The 24500-nt window shown below is 43.7% G+C and overlaps 1 protein-coding gene across 3 annotated transcripts in view; it reads right to left on the reverse strand.

Moving 5' to 3' along the window:
* The window catches only part of KIAA2012 (KIAA2012 ortholog), a 127662-nt gene that overhangs the window by 57469 nt on the left and 45693 nt on the right, over nucleotides 1–24500 (reverse strand). For all 3 annotated transcript variants that reach the window (XM_043910384.1, XM_043910381.1, XM_043910380.1), the window contains 2 exons: nucleotides 21496–21564; nucleotides 12537–12613 (listed from right to left, as the gene is read on the reverse strand). In XM_043910384.1, coding sequence (XP_043766319.1) covers nucleotides 12537–12613; nucleotides 21496–21564 — 146 coding nt within the window. The remainder of the gene's footprint in view (nucleotides 1–12536; nucleotides 12614–21495; nucleotides 21565–24500) is intronic.

The raw sequence follows: 24500 nt of genomic DNA on the forward strand, positions 1-24500 counted from the left end.
GTACTGTTTTTTAAAATTTATTTATTGTTTGGCTGCACTGGGCCTTAGCTGCTGCATGCAGGCTGTCTCTGGTTTTGGAGAGCGGGGGCTCCTCTCCGGTTGGGGTGTAGGGGCTTCTCCTGTTGTGGAGCCCGGGCCCTAGGTGCGGGGGCTTCAGGAGTTGTGGTGCATGGGCTTAGCTGCTTCACAACACGTGGAATCTTCCTGGACCAGAGATCAACCCTGTGTTCCTTATATTGGAAGGCAGATTCTTATTCACTGTGCCATGAGGGAAGTCCACGCAGTACTGTTCTTGCTGATTACGTTCAAGTATTCTAACAAACACATGATAGAGAAAGGGGGTTTGGGAGATGAGAGGAAAGAAGATTAAATACATAAATAGGATTCTGGAAAGTAGTGGTAAGAGGAAAAGGAAAGAAAGCTATGCATTGGGGTGGTTTTTCATTTCACTTTATTCATTTGCTGTTTTTCAGTTGCTAAATCACGTCTGACTCTTTGTGACCCCATGGACTGCAGCACAACAGGCTTTGCTTCCCTGTCCTTCGCGGTCGCCCAGAGCTTGCTCAAACTCATGTTGATTGAGTCAGTGATGCCATCCAACCATTTCATCCTCTGTTGCCACATTCTCCTCCTGCCCTCAGTCTTTCCCAGCATCAGGGTCTTTTCCAATGGGTTGGCTCTTTGCATTAGATGGCCAAAGTATTGGAGCTTTAGCTTCAGTATCAGTCCTTCCAATAAATATTCAGGGTTGATTTCCTTTAGGATTGATTGGTTTGGTCTCCTTGCTGTCTAAGGGACTCTAGAGAGTCTTCTCTAGTACCACGGTTTGAAAGCTTTATTCACTTAACTGTTATTTATTGAGTGATACTGTGTGTGCCAGAAAAACACATAAACAAGCAGAGTGATTTTAGATGGTGATAAGTCTATGAAGACAATGAAATGGTGATAGGATGGAGGTTGGTGGGGGAGGAGTGGGGTTTTCCTTTGGGTGATCAGGGATGACCTCTCTGGGGAAGTGACATTTGAGCAGAGAACTGGGTGACAGGAAGAAGCCAGTCCTGGAAGGATCTATCTTTGGCAGTCAGCATAGCCTGTATCCGATTATTCAGAGGGGTTCTTTGGAAAGGAGAGTTCCTGATATCCAGGCCTGTTCGGCTCCAGCCTTCTGACTCCATCCGGACCCTGTGAGGCACCCCTCTGCTTTCTGGGTGGTAGAGTCACACGCTAGGCTCTTAGAGACGGCAGAATAAATAGCCAGAAGGAGTCAAGGTCTCAGGGAGCAGAGGGGAGGGGAAAACACAGATTGGGGGAAGGAAAACAGGGCAAGCAGAAGGAAGCAGAGATGCCTGAAGATTTTTTTTTTTTTTTTTAATGTGTCTGCTTCAGTGAGAATGATTACAAAACTGAGGCAAGGGTGAAATGTTTAACAGAAAATCAAAACCCATTCCTTCACCTGTATTGTACTGTAAATACTTTAATATTATTATGTTCTGCTAAAAACACCAGGAAGCCTTTCTCTTCAGGAAATGAAATAATAAAGATTAATGAGCTAATTCGGTAAAGCTGATTTGAATTGCACAGAAGCCATTGTGTTAAGTGCTTGGCATTTAAGAATTTATCTGACATTTAGAAGGAGATGACTGTTAATGAATTCAAGAGCTAATCTTATGCTCTGACAGACTGAGCCATGGAAAATCCAGGATTATTATCATGCTGTAAACATAATGGGAGTCACTTGAAAGCCAGAACAAAAGACAGCTATTGGCTGTGTACAAATATCCAGTTGCACACATATGCAAAGTAGGAAAACCAACGAAGGACGTCCAACAAATAAAATAAATATCATTTTCTTTCTTACTCTGGGATTATAATATCCGAACTACAAACTCAAGGTGAAACCCTCTCTTGGATAATTTTCTTTCCCCCTTTCAGGTTGTTTTTCGAGGGCTCACTACCATGGGCTGCAGCCACTGGAACGTCTTATGTTAAGCAGGGAAGGAGATTCTAACACAACCAGCTAGACTGTCCCGCCCCCCATAGGTCCCACAGAGCCACACAGATTCGGATCTGTTGCGGGCGTCTCTTCACTTCTCGCACTCCTTCCTAACTGGGGTCCCCCATCTCTGGAGCTGTAGCTTCATGGCTCCAAGAAGAGCTATTGTCCCTCATTAAGGAGGCTGCAACACTCTGGCTGTCTCACCGCCTCCCACGCAGCTCACAACTTCAGTTCTGCCTGAGAGTAAGCTGCCAAGAGTCTCTGGGAACCTGTGGGCCAGCTGGGCTGGAGAAGGAAAACAGAAGGAAGGAGGGCCTTTGTAGGCAAGATCTGAAATATGCTACACACCCCAGCATTATCTTAGTGCATGGAGAGCGGGGTCGGGAGGCCTTTGCTGAAACCCTTATGTGGTCTATCAAGTTGTCACATCAAACCTCTCTGCACACTGGGTATTTGTCCCCTCCTGTGAGCAAATGAAAGGAAAAGAGTCAGAGGCTCCTTTGGACCACCAGGCCCCCTCCTTGGCCGGGAATCTGTCCCCCACCCCCCCACCCCGCTTCCCTGGAAGGTGGGGGCGGGGGTGGCTCTGAATCCCAGTGGGGATGGGTAAGTCACTGGGATCGGGACTGAATCCTGGAAAAGGTCACTCCTGCCTGGAGTTACGAGCTGAAGGGCCTGGTGAGTTCCCCTGCACTTGGCCTTCTCAGGCTCTTTCTTGCGCTTGGCAGCCTGTGGAGCTGTTATAAAAGCAGGCAGCAGGAATGGGGACACAGGTGGGGCTGAGCAGGGCATGGAGCTCTGCTGGGCTCCCCATGGCTGAACTGCCTGGGGAGGGATCTGAGTCCTGTTTACACTGTCCACTCAGGCTGACGCGGAGGGACCCCGGCGTGTAAGGCCAGCCGCTCGGCCTTCCCAAGTCCCACTCTGAGACCTTGTCTGTTTAGGTTTCCCTGGCCTGGAAGATGGGGAGACCTTCAGTCTTCAGGAAGCCAGAGGAAACACCAGGATCTCAATTCAACAACCCGCTCTGCGAGACATCCCTGGTGGTGATCCAATGGTTAAGACTCTGCACTTCCACTGCAGGGGGTGAGGGTTCGATTCCTGGTTGGGGAACAAAGATCCCACATGGTGTGTGGCCAGACCCCTGCCCCCAAAGCCCCTAAACAACCCTGTCTGCCTGCACAGCCTCTTTCTGAGGAGCACATGGGACCCCAGGTAACAGCGTGGTTCCACCCACCACACGTCTGCTCAGTGGTCCACGTGCCTGTCACCTGTGTTCATCCTGCCCATCTTGGCCCCTTGACATCCTGGCCCTCTTTTTACATTCTCAAGGCAATTTGTGCTGGGGAAACGGGCTGAGTGGACAGTGTTTTAGGAGTTCTCCACAAGGAGGCGTGGTGGAGGTACAGTTTTGTTGGAGGCTAGAGAAGAGCTTTCTTGTTCCCTGCCTGTCTTCATTCACTTTATCCTCACTTCTATGGAAGGAGATTTTACATCTTCCTAAGCATTTACAGGGCTTCCCCTGTAAGTGGTACAGTGGTTAAAAAAAAAAAAAAATCCACCTGCCCATGCAGGAAACACAAGAGACTCAGGTTCGATCCCTGGGTTGGGAAGATCCCCTGGAGTAGGAAATGGCAACCTGCTCCAGTATTTTTGCCTGGAAAATTTCATGGACAGAGGAGCCTGGCAAGCTGGGGTCTTGAAGAGTTGGACACAGCCGAGCGCACAGCATTTACAAATGAGCCTGATAGCTGGTAAACACTAGACCAGGAAGAGAAACACAGCAATCTCTAGATTTAGTTTCTGGGAGAGACTCGCGGTGACTTTTGTCAACTCGGTAAAGCTTTTTGTGCCTCAGATTCCCTACCTCAGTGTTCTCAAGGAGTTTTGGAATAATGAAATGCAGTACACTTGAATTCCAAGGCTTCAACTATCTGGAAGAAAATCTTATCCGGGAGTTCTCATTGATACTGTCCTCAGTTTAATTAAGTGTTTTGTTGACACAACACAATCATTGTTTATCTGGCTTAGCAGGGGTTGGAGGAGAAAAAATTTAAGCCAAACTAGTGATCTCTTCTGCCCCAAGGGAGATGGAAACTAGCTTTTTCTGTGAGGGGATGTCTGGCCACATGCAGGCTGGAACTCTGCCTGTATTTGAGACATGACACTTTCTGTTTTAGACTTAGATGGGGAGATGGGAGGTGGTGGGTTGTGGGGCAGGTAATCTGAACAAATCCCTAGCTCCTTCTAACCCTAAACTTTAACCCCCAACTGTGTGCCTTCTGTGATATGTTGACTGTGGTGTATATTTTCCACCCTGGCAGCTGGGAGACAGGGGATCTCAACTTGCAAACTGATTTCATTGTAAAAAATGAAACTTTCACTAAAAAAGAAATGTTTCCTGTGGTGCTTTGATTCCCACGTGGATCTATTAAAAACTTATTTAGCCCGTAATTTAGCTGGGCTGAGGAGCTGAACTAGTCTGGTAATGTTGTACAGCACGGGGCTGGGAGAAGAGAAAGACAGCCTTCCTTTTCTTTCCTGCCCCCTTCCCCTCCACTGCCCTCCTGACCTCTGACCTCTCAATGTTTCTGGGCAGCCACCTTCTGGGGGAGTTGGGGCACTGCTGGATACAGGATCCCTCACCCCCCTACAAAATCTCTGCTTCCCCTTCCCCCTGGCATTCTGCTGTGCTCCCTTAGGTGCAGGGGGGAGAACAAATAAATAGCAATCCACAACGGGATAGGAGAAACCCAAAGGGAAGTGCAACAGGTAGGATTACATAGGGGAATGAAACAAAACATTCCAGATGGTATGGAGGATATCTGCAGGGTGGGGGGTGTCTGGCCTTGGGGGTTGAAGGTGGGTGGAGTGGGTAAGCCATAGGTAGACTGACTCACAGTCCTTTAAGTTATTCCTGCCATTCAAACTTCTCCTTTTTCCATGTGAACACAGATTGCTTACAAGCTCCAAATTCAGCTTGATAGCAGTTTTCAAGCAGAGAACAAGGGCCTAGAGTAATAATTACTACTGTAATTTATCAGGATTGCCTAGTGACAACATTGTGCTAATCCTTTTCCATATGTTGTTTCATCTAATCTTTGTCAGGACCCCATGAGGGAACTACCACTGTCCTTCATTTTTTTTTTTTTTTTTGCCGCGCTGTGCAGAATATGGAATCTTAGTCCCCTATCAGGGATCAAACCTGCGCCCCCTGCATTGGAAGCACAGAGTCTTAACCACCTGGCCATCAGGAAGATCTGTCATTTTCCTTTACAGATGAGGAAATCAAGCCTCAGAGAGGTTAAATAACCCCCCAGTCAGTACAGAAGAAGCTGGGATCTAAAATCAGCTTTGTTGTTGTTGAGTCAATAAGTTGTGTCCAACTCTTTGTGACCCCATGGACTGCAGCACGCCAGGCTTTCCTGTCCTTCACCATCTCCTAGAGTTTGCTCAAACTCATGTCCATTGAGACGGTGATGCCATCCAACCATCTCATCCTCTGTCGTCCCCTTCTCCTCCCACCTTCAATCCTTCCCAGCATCAGGGTCTTTTCCAATGAGTCAGCTCTTCGAATCAGATGGCCAAAGTACTGGAGCTTCAGCTTCAGCATCAGTCCCTCCAATGAGTATTCAGGGTTGATTTTCTTTAGGATTGATGGTTTGATCTCCTTGCTGTCCAAGCATCAAAAGCAGCTTTGAGGGATTCCCAAAGCAGTAGGCCTTTTGGCAACTGCAGGTTGCATGTTAAATGGGGCCCTGTGTGTCGTGACATCTGTTTCCTCATCTGTAAAATGGGGACAATAACTGCACCTATCTCATAGGGCTGTTGTAAGGATTAAGGGAGATAATCCTAAACCCTGCCCATAGTAAACCTCAAAAACAATGGCTGCTATGACCATTTAAGAAGACCCTCTTGGTAATGTAGAGATAATTGTTGAAGGTTATGATAGGTACACTGCAGTAAGAAATGGCAACCCACTCTAGTATTCTTGCCTGGAAAACTCCATGCACAGCGGAGCTGGGTGGGCTACAGTCCATGGGCTTGCAAAGAGTTGGATATGACTAAGCACAAATGCATGCAGGCATGATAGGTACATGGGGGTTTGTTATACTGTTCTCTCTACTTCTGCCTGCATTTGAAATTTTCCATAATAAAAATAAAAAAGAAAATCAGACACATATTGTGTCTGGTCAGACTAGTAGCCAACATATCAATAAATACAGAATTACTGGAATAAATAATAGCTGCAGTGAAAATTCAACAAACAAAAGCCTCAGTTTGGTAATTAAAAACAAATCCCTCTCAGTAAATTATCCTTACATTGTCAACAGAGTTTTTGGGCTGACAAAGTAATCCTGTGAAGACTGAACTAGAAGATGAAGTTTGCTTAGATTTTAAAAAACAAAAAAACACAAAACCCTTTGAATCAAGTTTCCTAAACAAAGCTATTTACAAAACCAGGGAGAAAGAAAGCAGGAGGGAGAAGAGAGAGGCTGGCTGGGGAGGGGAGGAAGGGCATGGAGCTCCGGAAATGCTATGCCATGCTGTCAGAAATGAGAAACAGAAGGTGAGCAGTAAAGGGTACTTTCCTGGAAGGGGAGATGCAGATGGTTAATTCTCCCTGGCATTCCTGCTAGGTCCAATCTCACCTGTCAGCCTCAAAAAGACTCTAAGAAGTATGCCTAGTGACATCTCCAATGTGCACAAGACCAAAAGTTTTCAGAGCATGAAATGCCAAATCATGGCAACCAACAGCAGGAAGTATTCTGAGATGGTGTGAGTGATTAGAGAAATGGGAGCTGAACTTCCATATCATTTCATTGGAAATAAAACAAGTGCGACCTGGGACGTCCCTGGTGGTCCAGTGGCTAAGACTCAGTGCCTCCAATGGTAGCGGCCTGGGTTTGATCCCTGGTTGGGGAACTAGATCCAACACACTGCAACTAAAAGAATTTGCATGCTGTCACTAAAGATCCTGCATGGCATAATGAAAGATGGAAGATCCTGAATGCTGCAACTAAGACCTGGTACAGCCAAAGCCAACTAAAATACATAAATAAGTATTAAAAAAACCTGCAATCTCTGAATCCTATTTGGAGGTTTTTCCCATCTAGGACATGGACCTTAATGTCAGTAAGAGATTTATCTGTCAATTTTTCTTTTTTTGAGGAGGTAGCATATGCCAAGAATTGTCCCAAACATGTGAGATGCTAGGATGAGTAGAGCAGAATACAAAAAAAAAAAAAAAAGTCTGTCTTTAAAGAGTAGTAGCTTGTTCTCTAAGATGACAGCTAAAAAGTTCAACAAAAGGCAGGCTATGGATCAGAAGGACACTGAAACAAAAGCTTACCTTTGTACCCTTGCACAAAAACTTAGTGTGTCTACAGGTGTTCTTTTTTTCTCCTGAAAGAGGAAGGCTGAAAGGGGATATGAACACCATCTGTGAAACCACCAAGGAAGCAGATGGGGTAAACATAGGTTTATTCAACCTAAATCCTTAGTGCGCTAGAATTACAGGCTGCTCTTGGAAATCTGAAAGAGGTAAATTTAGGACACACAAGATCAAATATGAATTTATACTGATGTACATTCATGAAATCTGAACTCAAGAAGACAGTATAGGTCGAAATAGAAGTGGCTTTGTGAAATGGGAAAAAGAGACTTAATTCTTGTTTAACAGGATTTTTAGGATACTACCAAAGTTCTAATCCCCACAAAGCAACACAACAAAACCCAAGATAAAGCAAGTGAGAAAGGATGTTTGCTCTCCCTAACAAAGGGAGAGAACAGACAATGTCAAAACTGGTGAGATGGTTTCTGTCTTATTTTAAACAGAGACACAGTGATTCTTGGAGAATCTAATAAAGTTTGAGCTTGTACTCTGATACTCTTTTACTGACAACCTTTCTGCCCTGACAACTCGATAAATCAGTGGGCTCAGGGCCTGTCTAGACCCCAGCTTAAAAAGATGGATCTGGATGATTAGAGTTTGATACTCTGAGATCCAGACTTTTCAGAAAAATAGGAGAATTCGTTGCCTCCCCAAAGTCTAGGATCAGAGGGATAAAATGCTGACAAGGGCTTGAGATCCTTAAGAGGAGAATTCTGATGGTCCTATCTAATAATCTAATGAAAACCTAGTTAAGGTTAAATAACTTCAACCAACAGCAGTTAATAATGGCACTACGGTGTTGAGCCTTGTTTCACTTGCTGTATATTTGCTGTTTACTGTGACTCCTGATCATTTTAAGCTAGGCTTGAATAAAACCAGCTCTGCTCATAGTCCTACTTTTCCTCCTTACAGCAAGAATTTTGAAAAAATAGAAAAGAAAGAAAAACAATAAAAAACCAGGAAGATAAAACAAAAAAACTCAACCCAACATATTCATAATTTCAAACAAGTATGACTGTGCTCTTTTGGGTGTATTATTTGCAAGTCTTTATAGATACAGTAATTTTTTTTAATATAGTTGCAGTCATAGTTGACATCACTTTGATTTCCACTTTTAAAATGAAATTGTTGAGAACAATGTTAACGTTCTCAACATGGAGCTGGGGCTGGGGTGTGTGTAATTTTCACCTTCCATGGGGCCATTTGGCAAAGACTGGAGACGCTGTCACCGAAGAGCGGATTGTGTTACTGGTACCCAGTGGGTGGAGGCTAGGGGTGCTGCTCAACATCCTACGATGCCCAGGAAAGCTCTGGCTCAGAGTGTTGAAGTTGAGAAACCCTGTGTTAAACCTTTTGTACTAAATCACATTTCTAGGATGAACAGGCATCATTTTTTTTTTTTAATGCCGGAATTAAACCCCTCACAATTAATTGAATTGTTTCTCTGATTGTTTCCAGTTTTTCTCTAGGACATCCTCACTCGATTTTTTTTCTTCCCCTGCTGAATTATCTCCTTAGGATAAATCCCCAAAAGTCAGAAATACTGAATCAGTGGGTATGAATATTTTTTCATGTTATACAAATTATATTGTCATTTTTCCTTACAAGTGGTTTGAATCAAATTACAACCCTCCAGAAGTCTATAAGTGTACCAGTTGTGCCAAAAACTCAACAGTACTGGGTGTTATCATTAAAAAAAGGTGAGAGGTGGCACATATCTCAGATATAAAATTGTACCTCCAGTTTGCCTTAATTTGAATTTATTTATTTATTTATTTTTCAATTTGAATTTAAATTGCTACTCAGAAATGAATATTGTTTCCATATTTGTTTTCTATTACTATCATTTTTCATATGAATTATTTATGTCTTTTGTTTATTTTTCTAATTGGTTTTGTTTTCTTCTTATTTTTAAAAAAGATATACTTATGTTTTTTGGCTGCTCTGGGTCTTTGTTGCTGCACACAGACTTTCCGGAGCTACTCTCTAGTTGCGGTTCTCGGCTTCTCTCACTGTGGCAGCTTCTCTTGTTGTGGAGCGCAGGCTCTAGGGCATTCAGGGGGCTCACAGGCTTATATGCTCTGTGGCATGTGGGATCTTCTGGGACCAGGGATCGAAACTGTGTCCCCTGCATTGGCAGGCAGATTCTTAACCAATAGACCGTCAGAGAAGCCCAATATTTTTCTTTTAAAATTGAATGTGATCTTTACCAAGCATAGATAGCAATTGTAGTTACTGCAATTATAATTATTTTTCTTATTTTTTAAAGAAAGTTTTACTTTCTCCCCTCTGAAGAAAGATATGTTAACCCTTCCTTATAGAATTTTAATTTACACTTTTAATAATCTTTTTAGGTTCCGCTCACCTCACCCAACCTTTGGCCTCTTACATAGAGAGGCCCTGGGGAAGAGGAAAATCTTCTCTAGTGATTGAGGTCAGCCACCGAGGTAAGAGCAGGGCTTCGTTTCTAACGGTATCCCAGGAACTAATTTCCCTTAATCAAAAGAAATGCCTTAGGAGGAGCCACAAGGCAGAAAGGAAAATACATGTGAAGAAGAATACCAAATTCTGTGAGGAGTTTGAAGGACCTGCATTTAAAAAAGGGCACCATACCTTTAGGACTTCAGAACTGGAAATGTTCCACATGCAGCTATTAATATGCAAAAAATGCCTTCATAAATACTTGATTCTGTTCACAGTGGGGAAGCAGCTCATTTGAAAGAGGAAATGGGAGCTTGGAGTTGAAACATGTCTGCTTGTCTCCTTTTTCTTTTTTTCTTTTCTCATCTCCGAATTTCCTCTTGTAGGTTTCTTCCCCACTCTTTCCTCAACTAAACCTCCTCCTTCAACTCCTAGGAAGTTGTTGATGTCCGCTGCTACTCATCTCTATTTATGGATTTACCGCCTAGGCCCTGATTCTCGGCCAGGCGCGGAAGAGGCGCCTCAGGGGCGAGCCCACGGCCCGCCATCCTGTGTGCCGGAGGCAAGAGCTCTCTGCCTCCTCCTCATCCTTACGGCGAACGCCGCCTCTTCGGAAACGCACAGCGGAGGTTTTAAAATCCAACCACTAGGGGGCACCAGAGGCAGCCTCCGGAACCGGGTAAATCCAGGCGCCCAGGCACGTCCTGCAAAGCGCTGTCCGGCTGTCTCTCTCACCCACCCGTCAGAGATTGTTTTCCAAATCGAGGTGAGTGACTTCTCATTTAAAGCACGGTGATGCCAAAAGACTCCACCTTTGGGTTTTTCCCCCCTCCTCTCAGCACACTGGTAAAAAATGTAAAAGTATCTTATGTGACTGAACTCCTGCTACGGTCAGATCCCAGGGGTAGGAGGGGGCGGGGTCGGGGGGTCGGGGGTGGGAGTGGGGATTCTTGGAAAGGAAAGAAGAGCAGAAACTGCTGGCGCTGATAAAGATCAATTTTGTGTGATATCCTAGCCTGCTTCAGAGAGGGAAGGCGACAGTGGAAGGAATCTACTGTGTTTGTCAGTGGCCCATCAAGGTACATAACTGAAATCCGCTGGGCAGAAATTTGTTTCTAAATCCTTTCCAGATGCTTTATAGTAAACATGAAATTAGCCATTTACATGGAGTAGGTTGAGGAAGTAGTTAAAGTTGAAGTCAGTGATTAATCTAATAAAGAGCCATTAGCCTCAAGAAGTAAGGGGGTGAGGAAGGCGTGGAAGGCACCTCCCCCTCCCAGACCCTACCCCCATTTTCTCTGGGTTTGGAGGCTGGTGAGACTTCCTAGACGTTTCCTTGATGGCTTTCCTTTCTGGGGCTACTTCTCAAGGAAGTAACACTACTGCGACTTGAACAAACCAACAGGTTCTGGTGGGAACAACTCCCGTCCTGTCACAAAGCCGGGGTGCGGGCAAGTCTCAGAGTGAGTGGGTTTACCAGAGCCTCACAGGGGAAACCCAGGATTAGAGTTGAAGACCCTGGGTCTGGTGTTCCTCTTTCTGGCAGCAAGGTTAATAATTCAGTCTAGGATTTAATTTGACATGGCCGAGCCACTCATTGCAGGTGATATGAGGTCTCCTGGAATATAACGACGGGGCTGTGCGAATTTGGAGTACATGAGGCATTTGCAAGGCCTCTGGAGTTGTGGAATTATTGAAATACAGCATATTTTCCTCAGTCACAGCTTCTCTTGAAAAAGAAAAGCTTCCACATTCCCTATAAAGGGTTTCTTCAAAGCAGGCACATTAAAAAAAATGCAAATGTTGGTTGTGTGGGTCCTCAGTAGCAGGAAGGGTCGACTCAGTTGTGTTTTAGCTCAGGGGAGGCCTGACCCAGGCCTGGGGTCCTAACAGCGAGAGTTCAGGTCCTTCCTCAGAACCAACTAGGCACACACAGGGAAACAAAGCTACTTTTATTATTACTGTTTTTTAACGAGTGTGAGGGAAGAGGAGAAAGCCAGGAAGTTGGAGATAAGGGAGAAGTAGAGGCCATGTTGGTTCATCTCTCAACCACCGGCACCCCGCCAAACCCCCCCTGCCCTGGCTGTCACTCAGCAGGGAGAGCCCTGGGCTGTGCCGTGGCTGCTGAGACCCACGAAGCTCTAGGAAATACCCTGAGTTACCTCTCTAGAGTGAATCTCAAGGCAGAGCTGGCTTCAAATCTTTAATTGAAGGAACTAATTTATAAATATTTGTGAACATATGTCCTCAAATCACTAATAAGTATTCTTAATCCACCCAGATAAAGCATTTTTCTCCTTTTTTCACAGTCTCCTTGCATTTTTTCCCTAGTTGCTATTATTTTCTCTCCCCATTAGGAATGAGAATTAGAGTAGGAAAAAACAGGCCCGTTGGCACAAAGTCTTCATCCTCACTGCCTCCATGGAGAATGCCTTTTTGTGTTTCCCCGTTCCCTTTTGACTTTGCAGAAGTCAGGGAAAGGCCTATTCAGCTTATTCGCGCTTATGAAGAGCCAGACAAAACAGTTCAAGTTGAGTTAAGACATTCCAAGTCTATGAGTTAAGGAACCTCTGTGATTTTATAGTCTACTTGTCTCATTTAATTGATGAAGCAAATGAGGCCCAGAGAGGTGAAGAATCTCACCCACGGTCACACAGCAAGCAGGGGCAAGAACCTCAAAGTCCCGACTCCCAGTCACTTGCTCATGCAGAATCAATACTGTACCTGATTCTCTGGCTTTTGAGTCAAAGGTGAGATCTCATTAAGGTTCATGTGAAGATCTGTTCTGGATTCAGTGTTTACTATGATGAAAATCAGAGAGAAAAGGGTCAAGGTTGTCAGATATAGGTCTCATGAATTTTTATATATACCATACACATACACACCTAGTTCATATGTGTAAGACTATAAACACACACATACTTATGGCATTCATATTTACTTACCAAATAACACATGTAACCTCTATAGGCACAGTCTAAATGCTCCATTTAATAAAGTGTTATAGACCTTATATTCAAATTTCTATTTTTCTTGGTTTGGTTGCTCTTTAAAAGGACAAAAGTAAATTCTTTGTGCTACTAAAATTCAGATAAAGCTGAAATTAAAAAGGAAATATTGATGGAAAAAAATCTGCTGATACTGTTGAATATAAATTTTGTATGATCTTACTTCACTGAAGTAGGAAAATGCTTCTGCAACCTTCCAGAGAGAGAGATCAGAGCCTTCCCTTTTCCTCATTATGTGGAGGGGCAACAGGAGAGGTGGAAACGCAAGCAAACAAAGGCAAAGGTCAAAACGGGGCTGGTGGGAGGGGACGAACGGAAATCTTGCCGCTCACCCAGAAGCAGGCACAAACGGACAACCACATGGGGCTGGGGTGTAACCTTCACGACTCTCCACCATGGTCGTACTGTCATACTCTCTATAGGTGTGGAAGCTGAGGTTCAAAAGATAAAGTTATCCACCCAAGGATGTGCAACTAGTGAGGTTTTGAGTAAGGATGTGAGTCCAAGACTGCCTGACTCAAACTTCATGCTGCTAGAGGCAGGATTTATTTTGTTTTTCTTTTTTTCCCCAAAGAAAGTAAATTTCATGTCTGTAAAGGAATGTTTATTTGAGGAACAGATTCAGCTAAGTGCGTGGCTCCTCTGAAAAGGATTTTAGTCTCTTGTACTGGACCAGTGTCCAACACAAAGTTCTTTACATACTTGCTACTCCTAAGTGGTTCTGTGAAGAGTCCGGCCATATGCAATTCTGTATCTTTGCCTCTTTGACCTGAAGCCTCTGCTTTTTCTTTGTGAGCTGACTTTCCCTTTCCCTTTCCTGTTGTTTCTCAGCTGTTCTATCCTGCTGGAAAATGGCTTCTGCACAGATTGAAAACATTTGTTATTTGAGATAACTGGGGAAACTGAGGCCCAGAGAGTGATTTCATGTGATTGGCTCAAGGCCATTTCTTGAGAGAGCGTGAGACCAGAACTTGAACCCAGACCTCCTGACTTAGTATCTCCTACTTTTCCCCTCCACCTCACGCCTCCTCCTGTTAGCCTCACTTGATCTTGCCATATCACAGCTGCTTGGCCCTGATCCATCCTCTGGACAAATCCAGCCCAACAAAATTGCGTTGTGATGAGGTTCACTTGACGGTGGCTTGGAAGGAACCATGAGTCTCTTAGAAAAGAAACTTATAAATTCTAATGCATAAGGAAAGTTCTTGCAACACCAGGAGAATGAATCAGTCAGCCAGAGTTCAAGAAATGTAAACACGTTTTTAGATAGGAGACTGAAAAATTGCTTAAGACTTCTCCATCTCTTGGGTCAAGACCCTGGTAATTTACTGAGGTCCAAACTGTCAAGGAGGAGACACAACTCAAATTGCATTCCTGGGAGATAGAGCAATGGGGGTGGTAACACTTCCTCTCTGAACCATGTGGCAAGATCTGCCCCTCTTATCAAGCTGAAGAAACTGACTAACCCATCAACCATTGCAGGCAACTGGCTGTGAATACAGGCACAGTTCTTTCCCATTATTCCTGAGCTGGTGTGTACATTCACAGACCACAGACTACACAACTTCCAGGCCTGCCTGAAACTGGGAGCTCAGAGTCTTTTTGTGATGACCATTTCTGCCACCAAAGAGATAAACAAAAAATACATTCCTTCCCCTGCTGCCCATCATCGGGCCCAAGTAGATTTTCAAATGCTAGCATTAATCTAGCGGCAGGCTTTTAGCAAGGAGATAGCATTCCTGCCAGATAATCAGGCAATTTCAGAGATGACCCTTACTAGGTGGGGTCTCATCCCAAACCTCTTCTGCCTTCTTCAAATCATGGGATCCTTCAGCAAACACTCAAAACTTGAAAAACAGCAAAGAGCATCTGATACTAGCGTGCAATATAGGTGCCTTAAAATTTCCCTCAATTTCGAGAGTAGAATGGAAATATATACTATACACTACCATAGGTAAAGCAGATGAAAGTGAGTGAAAGTGTTAGTTGCTCAGTCATGTCCGACTCTCTGCAACCTTATGGACCATAGCCTGCCAGGCTTCTCTGTCCATGGGGATGCTCTATGCAAGCATACTGGAGTGGGTTGCCATGCCCTCCTCCAGGGGATCTTCCCGACCCAGGGATTGAACTCACATCTCTTATGTCTACTGTACTGGCAGGCGGGTTCTTTACTGGGAAGCCTTGGACATATGTATACCTATGCCTGATTCACGTTGATGTATGGCAGAAACCAACACCATATTCTAAAGCAATTATCCTTCAATTACAAATAAAAATATATTAAAAATTTCCTTCAATTTCAACCTATGTTGTTGTTGTTGCTATTCAACCTATGTTGGCCACGTTTAATTCCCAAGTTGTTTATTGTTTTAAATAAAAATGAAACATGGCTATATTTATTCTGATTGTTTCAGAATACTTATTTCTCTTGGTATAGGATGCTCATTTGATATCAAAATAGAGACTGAAAGTCACCTTATCAGGCAGAGTGGGCCACCTGATTCCTTCCCAGTTGTGTGTCAGCACTTGTGAGAGAATGTTAGACCTGCAGGCTCCAAAGGGGTCAAACGCTTGGTGGGTATAAGGGCAGGAGCTATCAAAAGTGCTGGCGGGAGCCTCTTAAATTATGCACAGCATCTTTTCCCACCATGCTGTTTCTGAGGCGTGAGTACCCTTTGACCACTAATGTTCACTCATGGAACTGCCCCCATAACTTGCAGCGGTTCATCATTGAGGGGATGTATCCAGTGCCAAACAGATCTCAGAAAGTACTTCTGCCTTCCCACAGCTTTGCATGTGGACTTGCAGTAGAAACCAGTGTGAGGAGGCTTAAAAGTCAGCCTTCGTACCTTCGTGGTTTTGTGTTTTTGGTCAAAAATGGAAAATGCAAAGGCAAATTCCGGATTGTTAAAAAAAAGTGTTTCCAGTAGAAATGAAACCATAAAAGGAAGGATAATACTGGCCCCTTTACATAGCCCTGCTGACCTCTCCTTAAGAATAGTATCTAAAAATACTTTATTTTATATGATATGACTCAAGATGCCTATGACCTGCAGAGTTTTTGTTGTGTTATAATAAATCTTGAACCTGTTTGTTTAATGCAGGAGATCAAGACCCAAGATGGCCTTTTGGTATTGTCATTATCAAGTTCTTGGAACAAGATTTAAGGTCTTGTTTATGCTACACATTTTCACTTTAAATCTTCCTGGATGAGGAGGAGGATGAGATAGGAATATCAAACAGTTGCTTAAGACCTGTGAAAGTCTCCAGCCTAAAGACATACCCCAGGGAGCTCTATTAAAAGAGCCAAGTAGACAGATCTAGAAGATATGAGTCAGTCTGGATTTAAATATGGAAATGTCTAGTTAAATGCAAGGACATTATTTTTCTTCCAATTTGAAATAACTTTTTTAACTTACTTATATCTTCTTAGACCAAGGCTAACTCAGTCTTAAGAGTCTAGCTTTGGGAATACCAACTTCTCTCAAAAGTTCATAAATTACTTTTTGTGGAAAGGTCCAAAGGTGCATGGCAGTTTACCAAGCCCCAGATGGAAGGCAAATTGAAATTCAAGTTGTGTAGCAATAAAATATCAACTACACTATAAATCCTCCAGTTGACATACATCATATGACTAATAAGGATACTTGTGGTAGAAGATGGCATGGAAGAAGGGAATTCAAAGAAGAGGCTAAAGGTGGAGCTACATACAGAGTGGCCAATCAATTCGGTTCGATATTCTGTGGAAAATACTGTCCTTGGACACTTGCTTTCAAGCAAGTGTAGATCTCTGGTCTTACCCTGCTCAATCTATTGTCTACATAGTTGGGAGAGTCATTTCTCTAAAATAAAAACCTGGTTATGTCAGTTTGTGTGTAAACAGGATCTCACAGCCTTTAGGATAAATTCCTTAGTTGCTACCTATGAGCCTTCATGATCTGCTCCTGTCTACCCCACCAGCAGCATTTCTCGCCACTTCCTCTCTTAAATGTACCCTGAGGTCCAGGCACTACAAGCTACTTACATTTCTCCCATGCCACCATGCTTTCTAACCTTCTTATGGTCCCTTTTCCTGGAGCATTCTTTCATCTTTGATATGGCTAGTTCCTATCTATATCCTTAGAAACTCAGTCTTCTTAACCTCCAGACTGAGTTAGCCTGTTCTCTCCCATGTCTGTCAGCACACTCCACTAGTCTGGATGACTCTAAGGCATGGACTTTATCTCTCAACTCTTTTCTTATGCCCAGCACATTTTTTGGCATTAGTAGATGGTCTATTAGTGTTTGTTGGATGAATGAATGAGCAATCTTTATGTGTCCTATAAAACAGATGCTTTTTCTAGGATTCTTTCCAGTGGACGTGTTCTGATGCTGGTGTCTTCATTAATTTTCAAATGAGGAATTTCTAGGAATGAAGATGGCCACAAATGTAAATCCTCTGGCCATAGGGAGATGTGTGAAAGAAGCAAGAAGAGAAACCAGGAGAAAAAAAATCCTTAAGAAAACCTCATGCTTCTTTATGGTCTTTTTTATGAGAAGGTAACACAAATGTGTGGAGAGTGATGAAACAGAAAACAGTACTTATGGATTACTAGTTAGTAAAAGATCACTTTTTATCACTCTGACAGGACAAAACTTAATATTCTTAACTTTATTATAGCTGGTACACACACACAGACATCTTGAAATCCATACCAGCCTTAAAGTGCATTGCGCTAAGCATGACTTCACTGCTTGAGCAAGGCCCTGATCCCTCATGCATGTCATACACTTAATGGACAGTGGATCCTGCTACTATAGGAAGGACACTTCCTGAGCATTCCAAGAATCCTTAGATTTGTGTGTATCACATCCCCAGTAAAACTAAACTAAAAATGAAAAAAGAGGGGGAGCTCTTCAGACTCTTACTGAGTTAATAGATATATAGGATTTGAATGATTTATAAAACTATTTTTGGCAGAGAATCATCAAATTGTTAGACCACTTCACTTTCTTTTAATTCCATTACCAGTCACAGCAGTTGGTATATTTTTTAGGGCCGTTAAAAAAAATCAAGAACTTCCCCTGGTGGTGTAGTGGATAAGAATTCACCTGCCAGTGTAAGGGACACAGGTTCGATTCCTGGTCTTGGAAGATTTCATATGCCCCGGAGCAACTAAGCCCATGTGCCACAATTATTGAGCCTGTGCTCTAGAGCCTGAGAACCCCAACTAAAGCCTACGTGCTACAACTACTGAAGCCTAGAAGATGTGCTTGGCAACAAAAGAAGCCACTCAATGAGAAGCCTGTGTATCACAATGAAGAGTAACCCCAGCTCATGGCAACTGGAGAAAGCCCGTGGGCAGCAACGAAGACCCAATACAGCCCCAAACAAGCAAACAATGTTCTTCTTTAAAAAAAAAAATTAACTTCACAAGAGCTCCTGCAGATGTTACAGTGAATATAGACCACAAGGCTGAGATTGCTTTAGTGTACTGGCTAGCTTCTATCTCTTAGCCTGGCCACATCTATAATTTGACTTCTTACCTCTGTAAAATGATAGATTGTATGTGTCCCTGACTTCTGAAGTCACTTGCAAATAGTCAAAACTGTCCTTCAAGTACATAAATACCTAAAGTCTGTCATCTATATAATTTTTAAAAATCCTATCATTTTTATCTGAAAATATTCCTTGGGGCGGAGATCTAGATGGCAGAAAGGAAGGATGTGGAGCTTACCTCCTCCCACAAACACATCAAAACTACATCTACATGTGGAACAATTGTCACAAAAACTATTCCTTAAAATCAAACGGCCAAGAAAACAAAAAGTTGTTAAAGCTCTACAGATTCCAATGAATAGGTGTTTTAAATTGTTCTTTAAACTCAATCCCAGCGGGTATCTGGTATTTTCAGAGTAGTATTACATCTATTTTCTTAAAAACAAATGGGGAGTGTTAGGTTTAAAGAGATGTAAGAATTTTTTGTTAGGGTCTTTGAGCAAATCAAGGGAACAAATAAGTTTCCTCTATTCTAAGCCCTGAAGCAGGTACTCTATGCTTCTATGGGTAGTCCCATCGGAATGGGAGTTGTCATTTAATGGGAATAGACTTTCAGTTTTGCAAGATAAAAAGAGTTCTGGAGACTGGTTATACAACAATGTGAATCTACTGAACACTACTGAACTGTACACTTAAAAATTGTTAAGATGGAAAATTTTATTTCATGTGTATTTTGCCACAATTAAAGAAATGTCAAGGGACAGAAGGAGATGAGGAATTATGCTCCAGGCAAAGGGAACAGTGTGTTCAAAAGCTTGGAAATGAGAAAGAGATTTGCATTAGCCTAAGGTCTTTCAGTTACTAGGAATAGAGAAGAGAAGGAATTAGAAGTTTTCTTTCCTTCCCCTGGATACAAAGCTTGCCATGGGGCGGTTCTGAAATAGCTCAGGTTTGTCTTTGGCACTTTACCACTTCCCTTCCTATACTTTTCTTCTCTAGTCTCTTTTTCCACTTAGCTAATATTTTCCTGTTCATCCAAGCCCTCCAATATACCACAACTACCAGGAATGTTTCAACTCTTAAAGCTCCACTTATTCCCAAATTCTCCAACCTTGTTTCCATCCCATCAGAATTTTTAGTCACTCAGGGCAGCTGTTCTCACCAGGTTGTGAGAGGACAGTTACCTGATTAAACGCATTTTTACTAAAGTGTGAATGACCGTTAGCTTCTCAGAAGTATCACCCTTTTAAGAGACTACTTCAGAATTCAAAGTGAATCTATTATTAGAGAGATTTTAACAGTAGAATGAAGTGAAACGGTACCATTTTCAGCCATATTAGGAAGAATATTTTTGATCTGGACAGCTACCCTGTAAACAGGCTTATCTGGCTTGATAATCTGTCTTGGAAGTTTGGTTCTCCCAAACTGTTCTGACTTCATTTCAACTTCTTTCCATATCTCTAAAAGTTGTAAATCATTTTTGGTGTTATCCACAAAAAAGTGTCTGATGCTGAGTAAGGGTCATTGAAAGATGAAAAGGATGTGCAACAGAAATCATTTATTAGTGTGAGTCATTATTAAGTCAGGAACTTCCTAAACTCCTGTATGTTAGGCGTAAACATACCTGTTTATTCTATTTTACGTTTTATTTAAGGATAGTTGATTTACAATGTTGTGTTAATTTCTACTTTACAATAAAGTGATTATATACCTTACAATCAAGTGATATTCTTTTCTATTATGGTTTATCACAGAATATTGAATATAATACTCTATGCTATGCAGTAGGACCTTGTTGTTTATCCATTCTCTATACAATAGTTTCCCTCTGCTAATCCCAAACTCCCAGTCCTTCCCTTCCTCACCCCTCCTCCCCCTTGGAAAACACAGGTCTGTTCTCTGATTCTGTAAGTCTGGGAAACATGCCTGTTTAGATTGACGTTACCACTGACCATGCATAGTGTTAAAAATACATGTTCCTGTGGTTCAGATCCCAGCTTCACCAGTTAGGTGTATGACCTTGGGCTAGTCACTTCACCTCTCTGAGCCACCTTGTCTTAGATGAAAAGTGAGGACAATGATAGAATTTACCTCTTATCATTGCTGTGAGGATGAAGTGATCTAACGAATGTGAAACATTCATAACAGTGTTTGGCATGTGGAAGATAGACAGCGATGGGAGTTATCATCTTCATCGTCATCACCCTTCCCTGGAGGGCTCCTAAGAAGAGCTGCTCTGGCCCAGTTCTAACCCAACAAGTGAGGATGAACAGAACTGACCCTGGCACTCTTCCGACCGTGATCAGGATGTCCACCCAAGGAGCATGGCGAGAGGACTAATGCCGGGCTCTCTGCTGCTCCTCTGCTTACAGGTTTTGACATTGGCAAGCATGTGACAGTGTTTTCTCCTTCTAGTTTTGCGGTCTCTCGCAACACCAGTGCCCTCCACCCATCTGGCTCCAGCCCTCTCTCTGTGGCCTCACTTCCTGTTGCTATAGCAGGTCTCTCAAGCAGGATTCATCACTGCCTATCCCAAAATAAGCAGTGAGGAAGACCACACACACTTCTCTATTAATCAAAGACTATTTTTAGGAGTGAGAGAAAAATCTTTACATGATCATCCTTCCCCCTGGTTTGAGGCAGAAGCAGCAGCCGCAGCAGCTGGAAGATGATCTTCAAAGTCAAACCTACACTCCCAGTTTTTGCTTATTTCTCCACGGGGGAAACGAAATGGAAAAGGAAGCATGGAAGAGGCAGACCTGACCTCACTCCTGCATTTAGAACACAAGCCCGAGAAGCTTTTCCAGATAGTTTTTTAGTTTGTGGATGTGAAATTCGAACCGTGCCCAACCCTGGGAGGCAATCCTCGCCTCGTTAAAACGTGAACTGTGCAGCGCTTGCAAACCCCACAGGGCATGTGTGCAGATTCTCCTCTGGGAGCCAGCTCAGCACAGGCATTTGGTCTGACTCTTCTCCCCTAATATTTACACTCAGACCACAGCACCAAGGCTGCCCATGAGTAACTCTAGAGAATGCTGTATTTCTCAGACTTTCTATGAAAGGAATCTTATTTCCTACTTACTGCTATATTTGGGGAGAAACTGTGTGCTTCTGGAGGTCTGGGGATGAAATAAAATGTATATGAGTTCAATAACACAGGAGAAGTAGAAGTGACTCTTTAGGGGAAAAATCTTACCTTTTAGTAGATGTTGAATACTAGATTCCTCCTCTCCGTGGCCGGCATTTGAATGGACAGATTCATAGGCTGAAAAACAATATGGGTTTTACCTGAGTCTATGAAAAAAGTCTTGCAAAAAAGCTATTTTCCTTACCCCAAGACGGGGGAAAACACAGTGGGATGGCTTGATGCCTAGGTCTCCTAATGAATTAGTTTTGAAAACCCTTAGATGCCATCATTGAGGGAAGGCTGATCTAGGATTTGAAAAGCATGTAAGAAATAATAATATTTTTATTTGAGGCGTTAAGGGTGAAAGCCTGTAGGTACTGTGACGTGTAAATTCGGAGAGGCGAACCTGCGACAGAACAAGAACATGAAACAGTTAACTCCTGACACCCGCTGTGAGGAGATGCCCAGATCTGAACAGCAGATGTGCCGTGGGGGCCCCAGTGCGGGCAGCGATGGGGGGATGACAGACAAGCGTGAGGAGCCCCTGCCTCCAGCTGTAGCCAAATTCAAGGGTTGGACCAGGGAGACAGGAGGGCTTCTAGCCCATCTGATTCCAGCCAGAAAGACAGGCAGGCTTTTGTACAGGCCTGATGAATTTTTTTTGCAATCTCTTCAGAGTCACTCTGGATGAGAAATATTCTCCTAGCTGCCCTTGTCAGTCAAAATGAAAACTAGTTAAAATAATGGCTGAAGAGGATTAGGATAACAGGTCAGAGAGAGGCAGTTAGGGGAGAGGTAACAGATAGCAAGGAGATCAGCTGAGTGGATCTGAAACGGGTCTTTTAATGAGAAGTGTGTGTGTGTCTGTCTATCTGTCAGAGAGACAAAGGTATGAGATATCAGAAAGATAGAAATAGGGAGGAAAAAGGTCATAGAGAATCAAACACATCTGAAAAAGATTTTGAGGCCTATCTAACTCCTCCGCCCCGACTCATTTCCCTATACATGTTTGTATTTATATGCTTCATCGTCTCATTACTGATAATACATATACCAGAGACATTGCCAGAAAAGAATGTTTGGTTTTGCTGATTTGCTAAACCATGGTGGGGCTTGGAAAAGCCTGCTCCTTGGCGCTTTCCCACCCCAGCGTTGCACGCACACAGCCACAGCACACACATATCCTAGGCTGAGCAGGGCAACTTGGGATTCTGAGAGGCAACACTGGAGAGAGAAAAAGCCATAATTAGTGTTAATTGTTGACCCTACAGTTCAAGAATAGATGCTCTGGAGAATGGGAAATGAGAACAAACATTAATTATTGAATAGGGACCTTGGAGACAGGCACGCCGGATTAAAAGGAGAGAGATAAATTGCATAATGAATGTTAATTTTCCCTCAAAGAATTGAGTGGTCGGTGGTTGGAAGGGAAAAAGAGGCTAAAACAATCATGAAAGAGAAAGCTCAATGTGTGTCAGGGTGAGAGGGTGCAGGAGGGTTATACAAACACTCTCCATCACGGCTTGCCCCTTCCTCACTCACAGCTCCAGGGAATCTGCGATCAGGGCTTTCCTTAGAACTCTTGTTATTTACCAGTCTTCTGTAGGGATGCTCAACCAGTTCCCCAAGAGCACATACGCCTGAAAACAGCCACGGTGCATGACAAGCAGAGAGGCAGTTTATTTTTACCGTGGAATTTATTTTTTGTGCATGTTGGTGGGAGTTTGACTTTAAATCAAGGGAGCTGTGGGAACCGAGGGCCACACGGGAAAAGACTGTGGTCCTGTGGGTTCCCCCATGGGGGGACTTGGGCTCCGAGGTCTGTATTTTTGTTTTACCTTAATTATAGCACCCAAGATGCATGTGCATCCCCCCCCACCCAAAGTAATCCTCTTAACTGAAAGCGAAAACAGAAAATGGTAGTTTGAGTAGAAAATTGGAGATGAGGATGTGCTAAGTCAGTTCAGTCGTGTCTGACTCTTTGCGGCCCCATGGTCTTGTTTCTCACTAGGCTTCTCTGTCCAAGGGGATTCTCCAGGCAAGAGTACTGGAGTGGGTTGCCATGCCCTCCTGCAGGGGCTCTTCCCAACCCGGGGATCAAATCCAAGTCTTTGAAGTCTCCTGAATTAGCAGGCAGGTAGGTATTTTACCACTAGTGCCACCTGGGAGATGAGAACTGTGGCCAATTTTGTGAAGAGACTACACACAGGCTTGTCACTGGCTGCTCAGATTCAATGTGCCAATGAGCCTCCCCACGTGCGGCTGGTGGCCCTGGGGGCCGTCCCCTGGCCACGTCTGCTATGTCTGCCCACTGCCTGCCACCCAGGCCCCTGGCAGCTGCTGTCTGGATGCTTCTGTAGTCGTCTGAGCACTTGGCCTTTTCTCCTGCCTGCTGCTGGCACCCCTGTTCCTGACACCCCTCCTCAGGCATCTGTGGTTTCTTGTTGCCTAAAAAGCAGCATTTCAGCTCTTTGCTGGTGCACAAGGCCTTCCCTGGCCTGGTCTTGGCGCGCCTTTCAGTCCCATCTCCCTGCCTAAACCCCCTATGCCTGCCCCACAGGGCCTTCTTACAGGCCACTCATCATTTCCCCCATGGACTCTGCTTTCCTATCTCTTTGGTTCATGCTGATCCCAAGCTGGGTCATGTCTTTCTTCTTTGTTTATCTACTTCTACCAGTTTCTTAAACGTCAGTGCAAATGGGAATTCCTCTGCAAAAATCCTTTCTCAACCCAAAGGTTAGAATGCATCACACCTTCGCCAAGGCCCCTGCATCCTGTTCTTTAGGCCACTGTTTCAACGCTCACCTCATTCTGCCTTGTGGGAGAGTCAGTTGCTGGTGAATCTGTTTTCATGTGGGCTGTGAAGTCTTTGAAGGCAGCAGCCACAGGGCCTTGCGCTGAGCCCTGGGCAGTGGAAAGAGAAGAGCACTGTTTCTGGAACAGATGGGCCTGGGAACAATTATGCTGAGCTGCTCCCCAGATGTGATCACTGTGCGCAAGGGGGTTAACCTTGTGTTTCAGTTTCCTCACCTGTGATGTGAATGAAAATACTCCCTTCATCGGATTATTGGGAT

This window comes from Cervus elaphus, chromosome 8 (genome assembly GCF_910594005.1).
Source record: "Cervus elaphus chromosome 8, mCerEla1.1, whole genome shotgun sequence".
NCBI classification, from domain to species: Eukaryota; Metazoa; Chordata; class Mammalia; order Artiodactyla; family Cervidae; genus Cervus; species Cervus elaphus.